Raw genomic sequence first — 14,950 nt, forward strand, 5'->3', positions numbered from 1 at the left:
ACGACACTCTTTGGCTAATTAACTGTCGGTCACAATTCATTGGGCCAATAAGAGTGTGGTTTCGTAGTTGGAGCCACCCCTCTCATCACGTCTGGCAAAAATACTCAGCTCGAGGTTTCAGAAACCAGTGGTTGACAGCACAGTGCCTGCATCAATCTTTTATGTCAAACATGTTCCTGACATCTCGACAGAGCAGTGTGAGCCCAACTATGCTGTGCCTCTGGTCCAGACAGGACCTGCGCAGCAGCAGGTGGAAGCCCCTTTCAAGCTTGTTATCAGCCTTTGAATAAATCTGCAGCAGGCAGTCGGACACAGAGCACTGACGGACAAAGAACAAGGGAGAGAGTCAAGGCGAGGGGCTTACTCGTAGCCCCGGTGACAGCAGCACTCAGGGGTTGGGGGGTAGCTGGCTGGTGTTGGGGGAGAGACGCCATATCTATGCAAGGACCACCTGTCACTCAGGGCAGTGACCATGGTAACAGGCCCTGCGCAGTGCAGAGAGGAAAGAGGAAGGGAGGGGAGTGAGGGGTAAAAACCATGGCAACACATGCTGTCTGGGTAACAGCTCTGATGAAGGCGGCGGTGGTAGCAGCAGGCAGGGGAGGGCTCTCCCTTGTTTTTAAAGAGACAGGATCCCCTGCATAAGCAGATGACGTGTGTTATTCTTTAGTCGTACACGAACCTCTTGCTTCATTTATTTGACCACAAAACGCCGCGGCAGTGTCCTTGACAAGACTATAAGGAAACCGAGAGGAGGGGCGATAGGAAGCTTGTTGCCATGGCTCCATGCACCATTTCTGCTTCACTGACTGAATGCAGTGCACACATGTGCAAACATCAAGCTTACAGCATTAGACAAGGATCAGGGAAAAGGAGGAGGAAAAAAAATATCATACGTGGTGCCTCTGTATACTTCACACAGTCAGCTTTATAAACAGACTGCACACATACAGTGCAGATTCACATGGTAGATGTAGTTAACTGCTCAACGATGTGAACATCTACAGGAATCAATGACAACACTGAACAGTCCATTAGAGCGCACACTAGAGGGGCCCTGCTTCCTGCAAATTCCTGTCCCATTAACAGTAGCTTTGTAAATATACGAGAAGAGATCTGTCCGGAAAGAAAGAGAATTTTTTTTTTTTTTTTTTACAGCGGCTTCAGTTATTACGGAGGGCATGTTGGGGCCCCTGAAAAGGAGAAGGCGACAGACATGCTCAAATAAAACTATATACGACACAGAGGAGGGGTGTGAGATGTAAGATGAAAGAAAGGAGAGCAAAACTGAGAGTGACATTTTGGTGATACAACACAATGAAAGATGGTACACAACAGTGAATAAGAGGAAGTGAGGGGGCATAAAAATGTGCACAGTAGAGGCCTGGTGTTACTCACTCTGAGCCAGCAGCCATGTCCAGGTATGAGGTGTCTGCGGTGTCCACCCCTACTGGGATGACTATGCTCATGACGTTCTCTGCTGATCAGTTCTTGTCCTACTGAGTCCAGAGAAAGGGAGTCCAAAACACTGAGGCATGCCAGCCACAGCACTCATTGCAGACATCTAAGTGCATCCACAAGGCCTGAATATAGAAGGGGGACAAAAAAAAAGAAAAAAGACAATTTATTAGTAAAGTGAAGGTGAGTTTAAACACAGGAAAACTGCATGATCTAGCAAACCTGAAATCACAATTCATAGTGAAAATGGGGTATTTCCAACACATGTAAATGTATGATTCACACTTTCAGATGAGCAACGTTCTTCACAGGGAAGTGTTTGCCAGGAATTTCCCCCCTGACAGGGTTACCGAGCTCAGGTTAGTGGCTGATGAAAAGCGAGAGGGGAATGTTTCTGTAAGGTGAAGCCTGAGCTGCCACCAACTGCTGCTGCTGAGTGAACTGCGCTAAAGCGACCTCTGCACACTCTCTGCCAGGCATGCAGGAAAGGGCTGCACTGCAAGAAAGCTCCCACAAAGGGGAGCAAGAGAACACATAGCAGTCGACCGCCATGAAAGGAGGGAGAAAAATGCAACATAAAGGCCATTCCCCCCACCCCCTTTTGACTGAATAGAAGTGCTCCGTTTTAAATAAATCTAAAAACTGTAGTGTACTGTATTTGCATGTCCACACACCTACACAGTAGAAAAGTTTAGGTTATACTCTTTTAACGGACATTGAAAAAGCTCCCCGAGTTGAGAATCAATAATTTAACTGTTAGGTGTCAGGCAGGTGTATGTAGTGCAGGAGACTGGCTGGACTAAGGATTTTTCTGGAAATAGCGTATATGGGAATATTAAGATGCATCTGTATGGAACTTGAATCCAGACGGGAGCATATGTGTCAGTGTGGCTGCCCCTGATACAGAGCTCTGTTGATAAGCGGGATTAGTGGGAGGGACAGATGCTGAGACAAAATAGGCTGGAGGTCACACCTTCAGCCTGCTTATGCACTCTGGGGCCCAAACAAAGGCTCGGATCATGGCTAAGGTTGTCGTTTGGGGGAAGGTTTACAGAACATGTAATGTATTCACACATTTAGCAAGCAAAAACACACTCTCTCAAGAAAACCTGTCTCTGCATGCCTGTGTGGTTTTGTGAGGTAAGATCATTAAATCCTTCTGGAGCACTGCAGGTCTGCACATATGCAGGACAACTTTCCAGGAAAGCTTTTATTTCCCAAAAGCCCCCGCCCCTCTCCCCCCTCAAACAACACAGCGTATATCAAGGAAACCCTCAAATTTTTCACACTGAGGCACATGTACACCAGGAGCTTTTTAAAGTAGACTCCACAGCCGTGATGATGGTAGTAATTTCAGGTACCAATTCACCCAAATGCACTGTTTAAGCCAGGAGGACTGGTGAGAGCCTCACAGACATGACAGCTGTCAGCTCCAGGCCTAATTAATAGAAGGAAGAAGACCCCTGTGAGCGTGCGTGTCGGCCAAGTCCGGGATCACCTTCTAAATCCTCTCCCGATTCTTTGTGCACTGACTGGGTTAAACAGGACAACTGTATCACAGGCAGGGGCATTTCATGATAGACGCTGATGTAACCAAAACACTTTCTTTCAACAAGAATTGGGCAGTTTGCCAAAAAACACTGAAATGACAGATCCCCCCCCCCCCCCTTGTATTATCAGAGAGGCCCAGTATGTTTTAGCATGGGTAAAATAGCTTCCCTCTAAAGCAAGTCATTTGTTCTCTCTTCCACCATGTTTGCCTCCACTTGGTGCAATGAATCTTGCTGTCACTACTAAGGAATGCAGACATTTAACCCCCTTTCACTCATATAAACAGATAATCTCTCACTTTGTCCTTTCAAAAATACCTCTACAAGGAGGCTTTAAGAGTAGCATGCACACATGTGTGCACTGTGCTGCAGCCAGACACACTAAAGACTGACAAAGAACAGCGGGAGAAAAAAAACCCCAAACAAACAAGTACAGTACAGGAGTACAGCAACATTCCTCAGTAAATCGGCGTTTCACTGTGACTGCCTCTGCCTGCTCCTCCTACTTCCTTTAGAAGGGCCGTCCATCACCCTGGAGAAATGCAGCCAGAGAGAGAGAGAAAAGACCCCCCCCCTTCCTGAGCCCAGTCACCCCGCCCAAGCGGATTTCTCTCCCTCCTCTGTGCACTTCCTAAATAAACCTGAGACAGTAACGCAGAGCTGAGGGAAAGGGGAGTGTCGCAGACACAGCTCCCAATTACACGAGTGCCAGGAGAGACCATTTAAAGCCACTTTTGGCTAAATCCGCTGCTGTTATGGAAACACATGGAGAGTGGGGAGGGAAAAGTGAGGAACGTGCACAGGGGAGGGCGAGCAGACAAACGTGAAAAAGAAATATGGCAAAAAGTGGGTAATAGTAGAAGAAACCGCAGCGTGGAAGTGGTTTACATTTTCTTGGTGTCTCAGTTCTCCAAATGTGCTCACTGAATAGATTTGCTCATCCCGCTGAGAGCTTTAAAAAAAAAAGAAAGAACGAACGAATGAAAAAAGAAAAATAAAATTACCAAAGGCTTAGAGGGCGTGGGGTGGGGGAGGTGTACTTGGGGTATGTCTGACAGTGATGCTGCACAGCCTCGACCTGGGTGGACTCTGGGTGGCGGAGTGGAGCACAGAGCGTAAACCCAGTCTCTCCTTTCTCCTCCTTCCCTCCCTCAGCGAGGGGACACAGTCACGTCATTGTGTGTGGGGGGGAAATAGTTATCCTTTTAAGACAGAACTGCACTGAAGTCGGCAAGGGAAAACCCATACCATCACCATCGTATTCAAATGATACTACCACAGAGAGCAGCTTTTCTCTCTCCTCAGTTTATCACCACTGCTCTATGTGCAACAGCATCTTTATTCTTGTTTTCGCAACAGATCATGTTTTTCCTGAAGTGGGAGGAGCAAGAGGAAAATGAGGGATTCCAACTAAATCCCAGGGCCCTCTCTGCCAAGCAGATGTGACTTCACACCATCCTCATAGCTGGCTGCAATGACTCAGCTCGGAAAACTGATAAAACAAACTCCCTACACATACACTCATGTAACAGGAAGCATGACCCAGATGGATTTTTTTTTTTCCCCTGTACCCACCGGGAGACACACGAGATCTGCCTTTTTCTTCATAAATCAGTGTGCTCATGGCTGCCAGCAACACTCCCTTTGCACTCGAGCGCTGAAGGTGAAGTCATACATCAATACAGCAGGGGATATGGATGTGAGCGTTCACACAAGCACTTTTTGCTGCAACAATAGGAAATGTGTTGGTACGCGTGAAAACCAAAGGCTCATTAGACTGTTAGGAACAGTCTGTTTAAATGTCAGGCAATGAGGAGAAGGTATTTATGCAGCTGTTTTCAGGTACCCTAAATGGGAACTAGTAAATAACTGACTAGAAGGGGAGAGCAGTGTAGCAGCAAGCGGCGTGTAAGTTCAGACAGCGAGCTAGAGCCCGTATGGCAGCAAAGCTGGGACAGCCCTCCTGTAGTCTGAGTAATGTCCTGTACAGGAGATCCCTGGGGGCACAATCTCGCCATCTCCCTCTCACTGCTGCTTCCAGAGTCAGAGTAATGTATGGCTATGTATGGTCAATGACAAGTCTCTTTAAACATCTGAAAAGTAAAACTGATGTACTAGTAGGTTTATGAAATTGACCATTCTCATATCTGCTCATAAAGTAGAAAAGAATATTTTCTACTTTTCAAGGGTGAAAAAAGTCAGCATTTGGAAGCCAGAAGGGTTGGTGGTGACGGTGTTTAAAAGTTTCAGTGCTCACATTGAAAACCAAAGTTACACATTACCATCATTACAAAAACCTCTGTTAGATTTAAACACTAAAAATTAGTCATCTGAGCAAAAATACACTAGTTCAATATACTTCCTGTAAAAATACATTACTTTGAAAGTCATGCTAAATGACAACAGGAAAAAAAAGAAAAAATTGTGTTCATGAACACAAACAAATAGGTTGTGCTTTCATGATTATTTTCTATTATTTTACACCAGGTTTCTTTAACAGTGCGAGGGCCAATAGGATTCATTTTGTCCCTTGGACTTGGGAGAGCTATCATGATTAGAGACTGAAATGCAAGCACATATGCAGCTGCTTCCTAATTACAGCATTTGGAGAATGCACTTCATAGCTAACTAAAATGTGAGCTGTGTGTGTGTGCAGAGAAAATGGGGAGCGGCTACTCAACATCTACAGGGCAAAAGAACAGTAAGAGCCACTCAGGACCCATTATAACAGTGTTTGATGATCAATTTCACGCTTGGACCGCAGTGTTGTTACATCACCAACGTCGATGACACGGCCCCTCTTTATTCCACAACCCATGAATGCTATTGTAACCCAGGCATAGCAACAGGAGAAGGTTGGGGAGGTGTAGTGGGGCTGTGGCCTCAGTAGCTCTAGCCCTAAAGCCACCTGTCAGGGAGGCAGCTTGCTAGTTTAAAGAGGGATCTGTTACGCCTGAGCTAGCGGCACAAAAACAGGTCACCTGAGCTCTGGCTTCTCCTCCCAGCTGGGATACCATGTGACTCTGCTGGGCTCCTGAGCCAGGCAGCTTTGTCTCTGGTGTTTGGGCACTACACATGTGAGATCTCTGGAGACCAGGCAGCAGCTACACAGCTTAGCTCCACATGGCGAACAGACAGTTACTACACAGAGGTGCTACTGTTTCAGAGAATTAATGTCTGAAGATAAAAGAAGGGCACAAAAACAACAGGGGCTCTTCTTTCTGGCTTGTCAATACATCAATATACCAACAGACATCCTGCGCACTTGTCTGGTTTCTTTATTGTCTGTCTGTCTCTCTCTATTGCATAGTATGCTGAAAAAAATTAAACTGTTTTCCACTTAGTGTGTGGCTTTTTGATGGCACATGTCTGCCTTGGGGGGGTCAGGGTGAGAGGAAAGGTGCGTCACCTGAGACTGCCATGTCTCCAAGCTGCCCGGCCAGAGCACTCTGTCCCTATGGCAGAGGGAGAGTGGCACCTCACCATCTCTGTTAACACAGTAAACAAACACACGCTTTCCTGCACAAGGCCACCAGGCACACACAGAGCCAATCGGGAATTTAACACTGGCTGGTCTGATATTCTGTGGACAGAGGGGAACACCACAAAAAAAAAGGGAAAAAAAAAAAAGAGGATGAGTGTTTGAATAGAGGCCTCTGCTCCTTTACAAGAACGAGCAAGGCGGCTTGGGATTTTGTGTATTAAGTAGCAAAGACTAATTAGCTATGATAGTGCCTTCTAATTCATCTAGTAGTAAAAACACCTCCACAGAGAAGATCTTTTAACACTTAATCTTATTTTGAGACAAACTGGGTTCATTACAGCATCAGATAGTATACTCCCAGAGGTTTGGAGGGGTTGGGTCATGCATTATTCCTCCTGGCCTTACACTTAAGTCTGTATTAAGGTTTAAAACAATAAAAAGTGCACACACAGGCAAAATACAACATGGCCGTTTTGATCCAACCCCAAGACCCTAAAAGGAAAACAATGCACAGCCGAAAAATCCAATAAGAGGCAACGTTATTCTGAGGAATGACAACTGTGGGTATGTACTGCTACTGAACTCATTTCCAATGCTATGCCTTTCATCACTGGCCTATGCAGTGGGGTATAACAGAAAATTGGCGTAGGCTCATTTAAAGGCTGAGTTAGGTGGGTTTTTTATGTTGTCATGTAAATACTTTCACTATAACCTTTAACTATGTTTTGATTTATACTTTAGTATATGAATGGTCCTTTATTTGTTCAATTTAAGTCACTGTCGCCCTGGTTTAAAGTGGGTTGATAGTTTATTAAGAAAGACCTGATGCTTTCTCTGACATGGAAGATGTTCTACTTTACACATCGTAACAAAATGATCAGGGGTAAAAGACACAAAAAAAGCTTCTTGGCAAGAGTCTCGAAGAGGCATTTGAGCTGAACAAAGTGCCAGAGTTTTTCCCACAGGGTAAAGTAGAGGAAAGGACAGCTGTGCCATGAGCTCAAAAAAGTATCCCGGAAACTGGCTTTGACTCGTTTCCCTCCACATTTTAATTTTGAATTCGCCAGAAAACTAATGCGCAAAATTATGTTGTCTGACATGAAAAAAACAAAAACAAAGCATACACAGAACATATTAGTATTACAGTTAATTTAAAACATATCCCATTACACGGGAGAGTACTGAGGCAGTCTGCAAGACTGCTATGTGACACGATCCAGGCAATGTTTTTCTTACTACCAAATACTTGGCATTAAGTGTTGTGCAACTGTACGGTATTGTATTATGTGAGAAAACATAAATATCACTCCCACACTGAGACATACCCAGCATTTTACAGCATCTAATAAAACTGATTTCATCTGAACATAAAGTGCAAAAGCACAGCTATCTCTTGTGACTCTCCTCTTGCACTTACCAGAGGAGAATCACTAAGACTATTAGAAGAAGAAAAAAACAAAACATGTAGGGCTTAATTTACTTACACTCAATGACAGGAAAATACAAAGCCAAAGCAACATTCTCTGAGGCTTAACTACATGCAGAACAATTTCCCCTAAACAGTTTCTGAGCTGGGAAAATTCACGCATATGTATTTAAATTTACAATTCTATCCATCACAGCTAACATATTCAGACCCTTAGAACACTGGGTGAACTTCTGTCACACTAAAGCGAATGAAGAGGAAATGAAACCCACTATGGTGATGGAGAAACTGCATAATATTGTTTACGGTTCTCAGGTGAGATGCGGCAAAAAGAGCAAGTCTTCTATCTAATGTCCTTTGATGTCGTTGCGTTTTTGCACCGTTTTGAAACTTGAAAAGTACACCAACATGCTCCTTCTATGTCAAACAAAAGTGTCGGATTTTCTGTGGTAACACCAATAGTGCCCCAGCATTAAAACTCAAGCAAATCGCCCAAGAAGTGACGCACGTTACAGGGGTGCTATGTAATTCGTTTTGGGAACAGGAAACAGCACCAGCAATTATTACCACAGCAAGGCAAAAAGCGCAATGATGCCGATGTATGATCCGGATTCTTTCACGCTATTATAAGCCCAACTTAAATACAAAATAAATAAACAGCATGTGTTGTGTAGTTGCTCCTCAGTGAGTACGTCGGCGCTGCAGTCAGTCCCCGTCGATAGGGGTGTGGAGGGTACAACGTTGCTATTATGTTACCACAACACCCTGGCGCTGTCGCCATTTTCATAGCGCTTTTTCTCTGGACGGCGAGACAACCGTGTAGCCAAGGGAGCCTCGCCATGGGAAGAAACCCCCCCAAGAATGCATTCAATCGCCTTTCACACACTCTACCTTGAGTATCACTCTGTCGGTACAGTTTTTGTGTTGTTACAAGTAGGGGTTTGTGTGAATTCGTCGAAAGCGAGGCCAGCGAGCTAATCGGCTAGCACTGGCCTCTAAAAGTGTAATGTTAGAAGGCTACATAAGGCTACAAGGCCTTTTTAATTTGAATGTTAGCAGAAAATAAGGGGAATCTCTTCAAATCTGTGCTGTGAATAGAGGCCAAAAATAGCCTCGGAATGTAACGACGACAAACAGCGTATAGTTAGCACAGCGAACTAGCCGACACGAATTAATACGCTGCTTGTCAGACAGGAAAGAGCGACAACATCCGCGTTAAGACACAAAAACACCACCACCAAAGCTGATTGCGCATTCACACGGTTATACCAGGTGAGGGGAAAGCGACAAATTTCCTTCATTTGTTTAATTCTGCGTAGCTTGAATCGCTAGTACAGCTGGAGTAGATGGGGCGAGATGCCCAAAAGGAACATCCCCTCCCCCACGCTTTGCAGCATTTGAACCCAATACACCCTGAATCTAAATTAAGTGATCATCGCGAAATGCACTTCTAAGTCAGAGTGTAACAAAAGAAGAGTCGCCAGTTTCTCTCCGTTTGACACCGGACGTGCTCTCAACTTCTTTATAAAGCCTGCGAGATTACTGCGTAAGAACAACTTCATAAAAATCGGTGTAGCTGCATGTAAAAATGCTTTATTTTCTTTCGGGGCTTTTTTCAACGCATGAACGGAAATAATGTTTCCGTTCTATGGCTAAGGAGAGATGAGAGATGCCGCTACTGCGACAGATTCAAGCTTTTAAAAAAAAACACTCATGAAATAATACCGTTTTCAGTGAGCTATCGCATCTGCTGATAGACAGTACGTGCAGTAGTTTAGCTGATTATGAATAAAGCGGTTGTATTCGAAGGGTATTATTTACACACACAAAAAGACACGAAAGTGTGCGCAATATGGCCTGCAGTGTCACTGTGTCAAAATAGACAAGAGACTCCCTATCTAGCTACAATTATCCCGAGTCAACGTGCAAAAAACGGCTGTAAAACCGTTGCTTTTAAAGATTTTAAAGGCAGCTCACGGTTGGCAGCCTTGAATGTTGTTGACTGGACGAAGGGCTGTGAGGTACACTTGTCTCAATGTTTCTGGTGTTAAGGCAGATTTTTATTTTAATTTTTTTTAAAAAAAAAAACAAGGTGATCACTTGTAAATAATATTTACCTGATAACTTTGTATGACGTCTCGTGTATTGCCTCACTATCAGCGAATAGTCGGTGTCAGGCTAATTTGAGCTAGTAGCATGCGCTAGCTAGCAAGTACTGTTGGGTTGCGAATTTGATACTCACACAGCCACTTGCGTCATTTACTTATCAGGTTTTTGAAAAAAAATATGAATATGGTAAATATGAACGAAAACCACTTGCCACTTTACGACCTAACGGTGTCGAGCAGTCCGCTTTGGAAGCTAAACTCAGCTGGTTACTGGCTTACGGTTAGCCAGCATCAGCATGATGTGCCTGGCCAGCTAACTAAAAGCCAACAATACCCTCTTTCCAAGTCGGATTTAACTAATACTTAATGCAGTTTACTCACCGTTTTATGTCCACTCTGGAGGATCTGAGTAGCGAATAAGGGGACCTGGGTAAGACCCCCGTCGCTTTCCACACAGTTTCCACAACCAAAACAATACTTCTGTACACACACACACACTGCGGATCTCTGGCCAAGGTTTAAAATGTTTGTATTTAAACGTGTCCTCTAAAGACTCCTCTTCTGAGAGGGGGATTCCCTTGCCTCTTGTTTAAACGCGGGGACCCCAAATGTAGCTAGAAAATCAATTCGAAACTGCTAAAACTGCCCTAGTCAACGGAGACTTTTAGAAATTAGATCCCCTCAAAACCAGTCTCTTTTCCCTTTGCAAAAATGGCGGCCCTACCAGGACTGCCTTGACTCCGCCTCTTCTCCGTTCCTCACTCCCTCTCCATCGCTAAACCCGAGCTCCGCCTCCACACACTGCGGGGCTTACAGTCCCCATTTCACAGGGGCGCCGTGACCGTGCTCGGCGCGCGTCCACCTCGACAATTCCTCAAGAGGGCTGCCGTTTGTGTCGGTAACGCTACGGAGTAAATTTATCTTGCGCTATTTAGACGATGCCCGTAAAATTAAAACGGACAGTATGTCTGGAATCATTTTAAAATGTAAATTAAATGTGCAGATTCTGAAAGATAGCGCGTGAACCTTTTTTTCTTTTATTTTTTAAACAGCTTGTTTATAACGCCAGTGCTATCTCCAAGATCATGTTTTGAAAGTGAAGTCAGCTGTGGGAATGCTGTTATCTGGAGGTTTTGTTTAAACTAATTGCTCTTTCCCCCTCCTGTTTCCTCCTCTTCCTCTCAGGATAAGAAGAAGCGATAGCCTGCAGTCTCTTAATGGGGATTTTACCTCAACACGACCCCACATAGGAAGTTTACATCAAGTGCAAATGCTACAGTAGCTATAACCTAGTCATTTGCTTTTCATTTGCTCTTATATTTGTTTATAATACACGAAAAGTAACACTTGAGCTGTCTGAGTAGATCAATCCACAATTTTATTATTCATTTACAAAAAACTATATAAATAGCCCACAGCCTGTGAATGGGGATTTTACCTTAACCGGGGCCCACATAACAAGCTTATGTGCCAGTTTGTTTGTTTTGTTTTTTGTAATAAACATTTAAAGCAACAGCTGAGTTTGTCTCAGTCCCGTCTGAGTAAGTCAATCCACGTTTTTATTATCACGAGCAAAACAACATATATATAAATAACCTGCATTTGCAAAATCCTTTATTTTACCCACTGGCACTGGCTGCAAAGAAGCACCCAAATCCGCTACCCCAACTCAGTAGGAGGCAACTAAGCTGTTATGTAACCCCTTACACAAGACATTTTCTATATTAAACTGATATTAGGAATAAATACCCTGTGAAACATAGCGCACTGAGATTTTAATCATGGATAACTAACACCTGGCGAGCAGGAGAACACTTTGAGGGCCTTATAGTAAATAAACTTGGAAGAAATTAGTAAGTAAATACAGACTTAAAGGCTTGGAGGACACATCAACTCACTTCAGTCCCATTTACAGACTTGCAAAAATCTGAGTTGCTCTTCATTTTCATTTAGTATTTAGTAGTGGATATCCGTTTTATGGCAGGTAATTGTTATCAAGGAGACTCTGCAGTTAACGGCCCGTTTATTATTGGGTGTGAGCTGTAAAAGTCATCAGTCCACTTGGAGATTCTAGCAGTTTCCCCACAAATTTTATTATGATTGTGGTGAATCTGTTACGGCCCCCTGTCCAGAAACATGTCTGTAGAAATCCCTTTGACATCATATGTTCACAGAGGATGTTCTCATCGTTTCCATTTATCCACCCTCCCCCACCCTAAAACCGCATCCATTCGCGCATGCGCCCTCTCGCAGGACCGCTGCAACGGCTGGTGCACGGGCAGACGGGTTCGTTTGATAAAAACTCGGGGGGAGGACGGAGGCAGAAAATTCTAGCAATCGTCACCCGCTTCAAACGGAAATGTTCGTAAACGGCTAAAGTGGAGGTTACAGCGATAAATCTGCCCCTGTCTGTTTTCTTTTTAATTTTTTTCTTGGAGCGGATGTCATTTATGCCGTAGTGCCCACCAGCATCGTGTTGTCGGTCCGAAGACGATCCAATCTCTCCTATGTTAGGACGGTGGCGCACAGTTGGTGGGGGATTAGCAGTGGTCCATAAGCAACTGATGAAAATGGTCATTTTTGAGAAATGGTTGGTTTCTGATGACATCATGCAGTTAGTATTTGTGGGCGGGCTCTGAGCTGCGAGGGGAGAGGGGCGCAACCGGAGAGCAGCTACTATCAGGCGCCATTAGGTAACAATGTCAAATTACGTTTTAAGTGTGTGTGGTGTAAAGAAACACCCAAATTAACACTTAAAAGCGATGACATTTCTGTGTACATTGCGTGGAAAAGGACTACCAACAACAAGCGATAAACGGCAGCTTCCTTCCCTGAAATGAAGTCGGTTATCGTTGTCGTTTGAGAACAAGATGGCGTCGATGACTTTTTTTTTCTGTTTGCGTTCAGTTCGAGCACTTCTGGGCGGCGGCGCCGTGCGCGTTCTCGCCAGTGTGATATTATTTCCTGTTGTCGTATCCTGCAAAGTTCAAGTTCTGGTTTAATTTACAGGCTCAGCAAACCAAGGGGTGCACATATGGTTTTACATTGTTTGTGACTAATGGACAAAAAGTTAGGTTTTTTTCTCGCCACGGAAATATAACGTGTGAACCTCAGTTTGAAGTCAGTCCATCATTGTCAGCGCTAGTGATGTTTAGTTACACAAGCACTTCATTTGCCTCTGTTTGCCACTTCAACTTTAACAAAAGTGGATACGTTTAATTTGTAACACAAAACATTCAGCGACACCACCCGGACTACATCTGTTTAGCTTTTGACCCCATCTAGTGGCACAGCCAGGGGACTTCATCTAGCTTTCTATAAAGTGGAAATTGGGTTTTTTGGGTATAGTCTTATGTATTTCAGTTTTAATGTAGAACAGTAGTTTGACACAATGATAATATGAGTAGCCTACTTTTTGCATCACTGTCATGTATTAGTTACATTTTTTAGCTAAGTCATATATTTACATAAAGACAAAGGTAAATATATATATATATATAAATATAAATAAATTCCATCGTCTAAGACTGCAAAATCATATCGTGACAAAAACCCTCTTTGCTTCACTTCACATCAGAGCCTGTGGGATATTATCCTTACAAGTTGGTTTTTAAAAAAGGAAGCACTTATAATTTAATCCCAGATCCACCATATAATAAGAAGCATCTGGATTTCGAAAAGATGAAACCTCATCTATTCAAAGGCATTTTCTGTAAGCCTGTGACCATATCAGATTAACCAAAAAAAGAAAAGAAAGAATAACAACAGCGTTATTGTTGCAATGTTCAGAGAAACTGACAAAAGAGTTGTGGTGAGGCCAATGCTTACATTAGTCTTTGTTGAGTGTTTATTGCATCTTTTTTTTTTTTGGTGAATTAAATTAACCTGAAATGGAAATTCATGAAGGTGGAGAGTGAATCTTTAACCCTGATTATACAACAGTGTACAAGCATGGCAGATGGATGGCCTTCCCTGAGCCTGGTTCTGCCAGGGTTTTCTTCTTGGTAAAAAGGAGGGTTTTTTTCCTACTGTCGCCAAGTGCTTGCACATATGCATCATTGGATTGCTGGGGCTTTTTCTAATCTTGTAGGGTCTCTACCCAACAATATAAAACATTTTGAGGTGACTATTGTTGTGCATTTGTGCTAAAGTAACTAAAAGTAATTGAATATCAAACTGAAAGATAATGATTGGTATGTGATTATCGTATCATTACTCATTTACTCGAGTTAGCTGCAGTGTGGTGAGGTGGCTCAAACCATATAAAGTGAGACCAGTTCTTTGTTTTTATCTGACAATAAACAAAACAAAAAAACCTATGTTTCTTATGTGTTATTGTGATATAAATCTGAGAAAATTTCAGAATATATCTTGCACTTTTTAGTGTTATAATTTTCTCCTAAATGTATCATTTCAGCCTCATAAATTATATGGGTCATTGATTTATTTAACTATTAAATTAAATCTGGCCTAATAGACCAGTGTACTCATGACCTAAATTAAATGGGGGTTTATTCAGTACCAGGCATTATTTTCTAATTGGGTGCTAACAATGGAATTAGTGTCACTGCTGTTAGGCAAATACAATCTAGAGAGTAAACTGGGCTAAATACAATATCAGTTTTTCTTATTATTAATCATGTCCAAACCATCTCAGCCTTGTGATCCTCAGCTGTCCCTCTGAAGTACTCATTTCTAATCCTCCCAACAAAATGTTCATGTTTTCAGCTCTGCCACCTCCAGCTCCACCTCCTGTCTTTTTGTTAGTACCACTGTTCCCAAACCATACACCATATCAGGCTACTATCTTGTAAACGTTCCCTTTATACTGTTGTTGCTATTCTTTTGTCACAAATCACCACTGACACTTGCCTGCACCCTTTTCACCCTGCCTGCGCCCTCTTTTTCACCTCTCTTGTGCACA

The 14,950-nt window shown here is 43.3% G+C and overlaps 1 protein-coding gene across 6 annotated transcripts in view; it reads right to left on the reverse strand.

Moving 5' to 3' along the window:
* kmt2e (lysine (K)-specific methyltransferase 2E) overlaps positions 1-10,927 on the reverse strand; it is a 28,326-nt gene extending 17,399 nt beyond the window's left edge. For all 6 annotated transcript variants that reach the window (XM_006780828.3, XM_006780826.3, XM_006780829.3 and 3 more), the window contains exons 1-2: positions 10,408-10,927; positions 1,399-1,583 (exon numbers count right to left, since the gene is read on the reverse strand). In XM_006780828.3, the coding sequence (XP_006780891.1) occupies positions 1,399-1,469 (71 nt within the window). In that variant the 5' untranslated portion in view covers positions 1,470-1,583; positions 10,408-10,927. The remainder of the gene's footprint in view (positions 1-1,398; positions 1,584-10,407) is intronic.
* Positions 10,928-14,950: the final 4,023 nt, after the last annotated feature.

The sequence above is a fragment of the Neolamprologus brichardi genome, chromosome 17 (assembly GCF_056152115.1).
Source record: "Neolamprologus brichardi isolate AB-2024 chromosome 17, ASM5615211v1, whole genome shotgun sequence".
Taxonomy (NCBI): Eukaryota; Metazoa; Chordata; class Actinopteri; order Cichliformes; family Cichlidae; genus Neolamprologus; species Neolamprologus brichardi.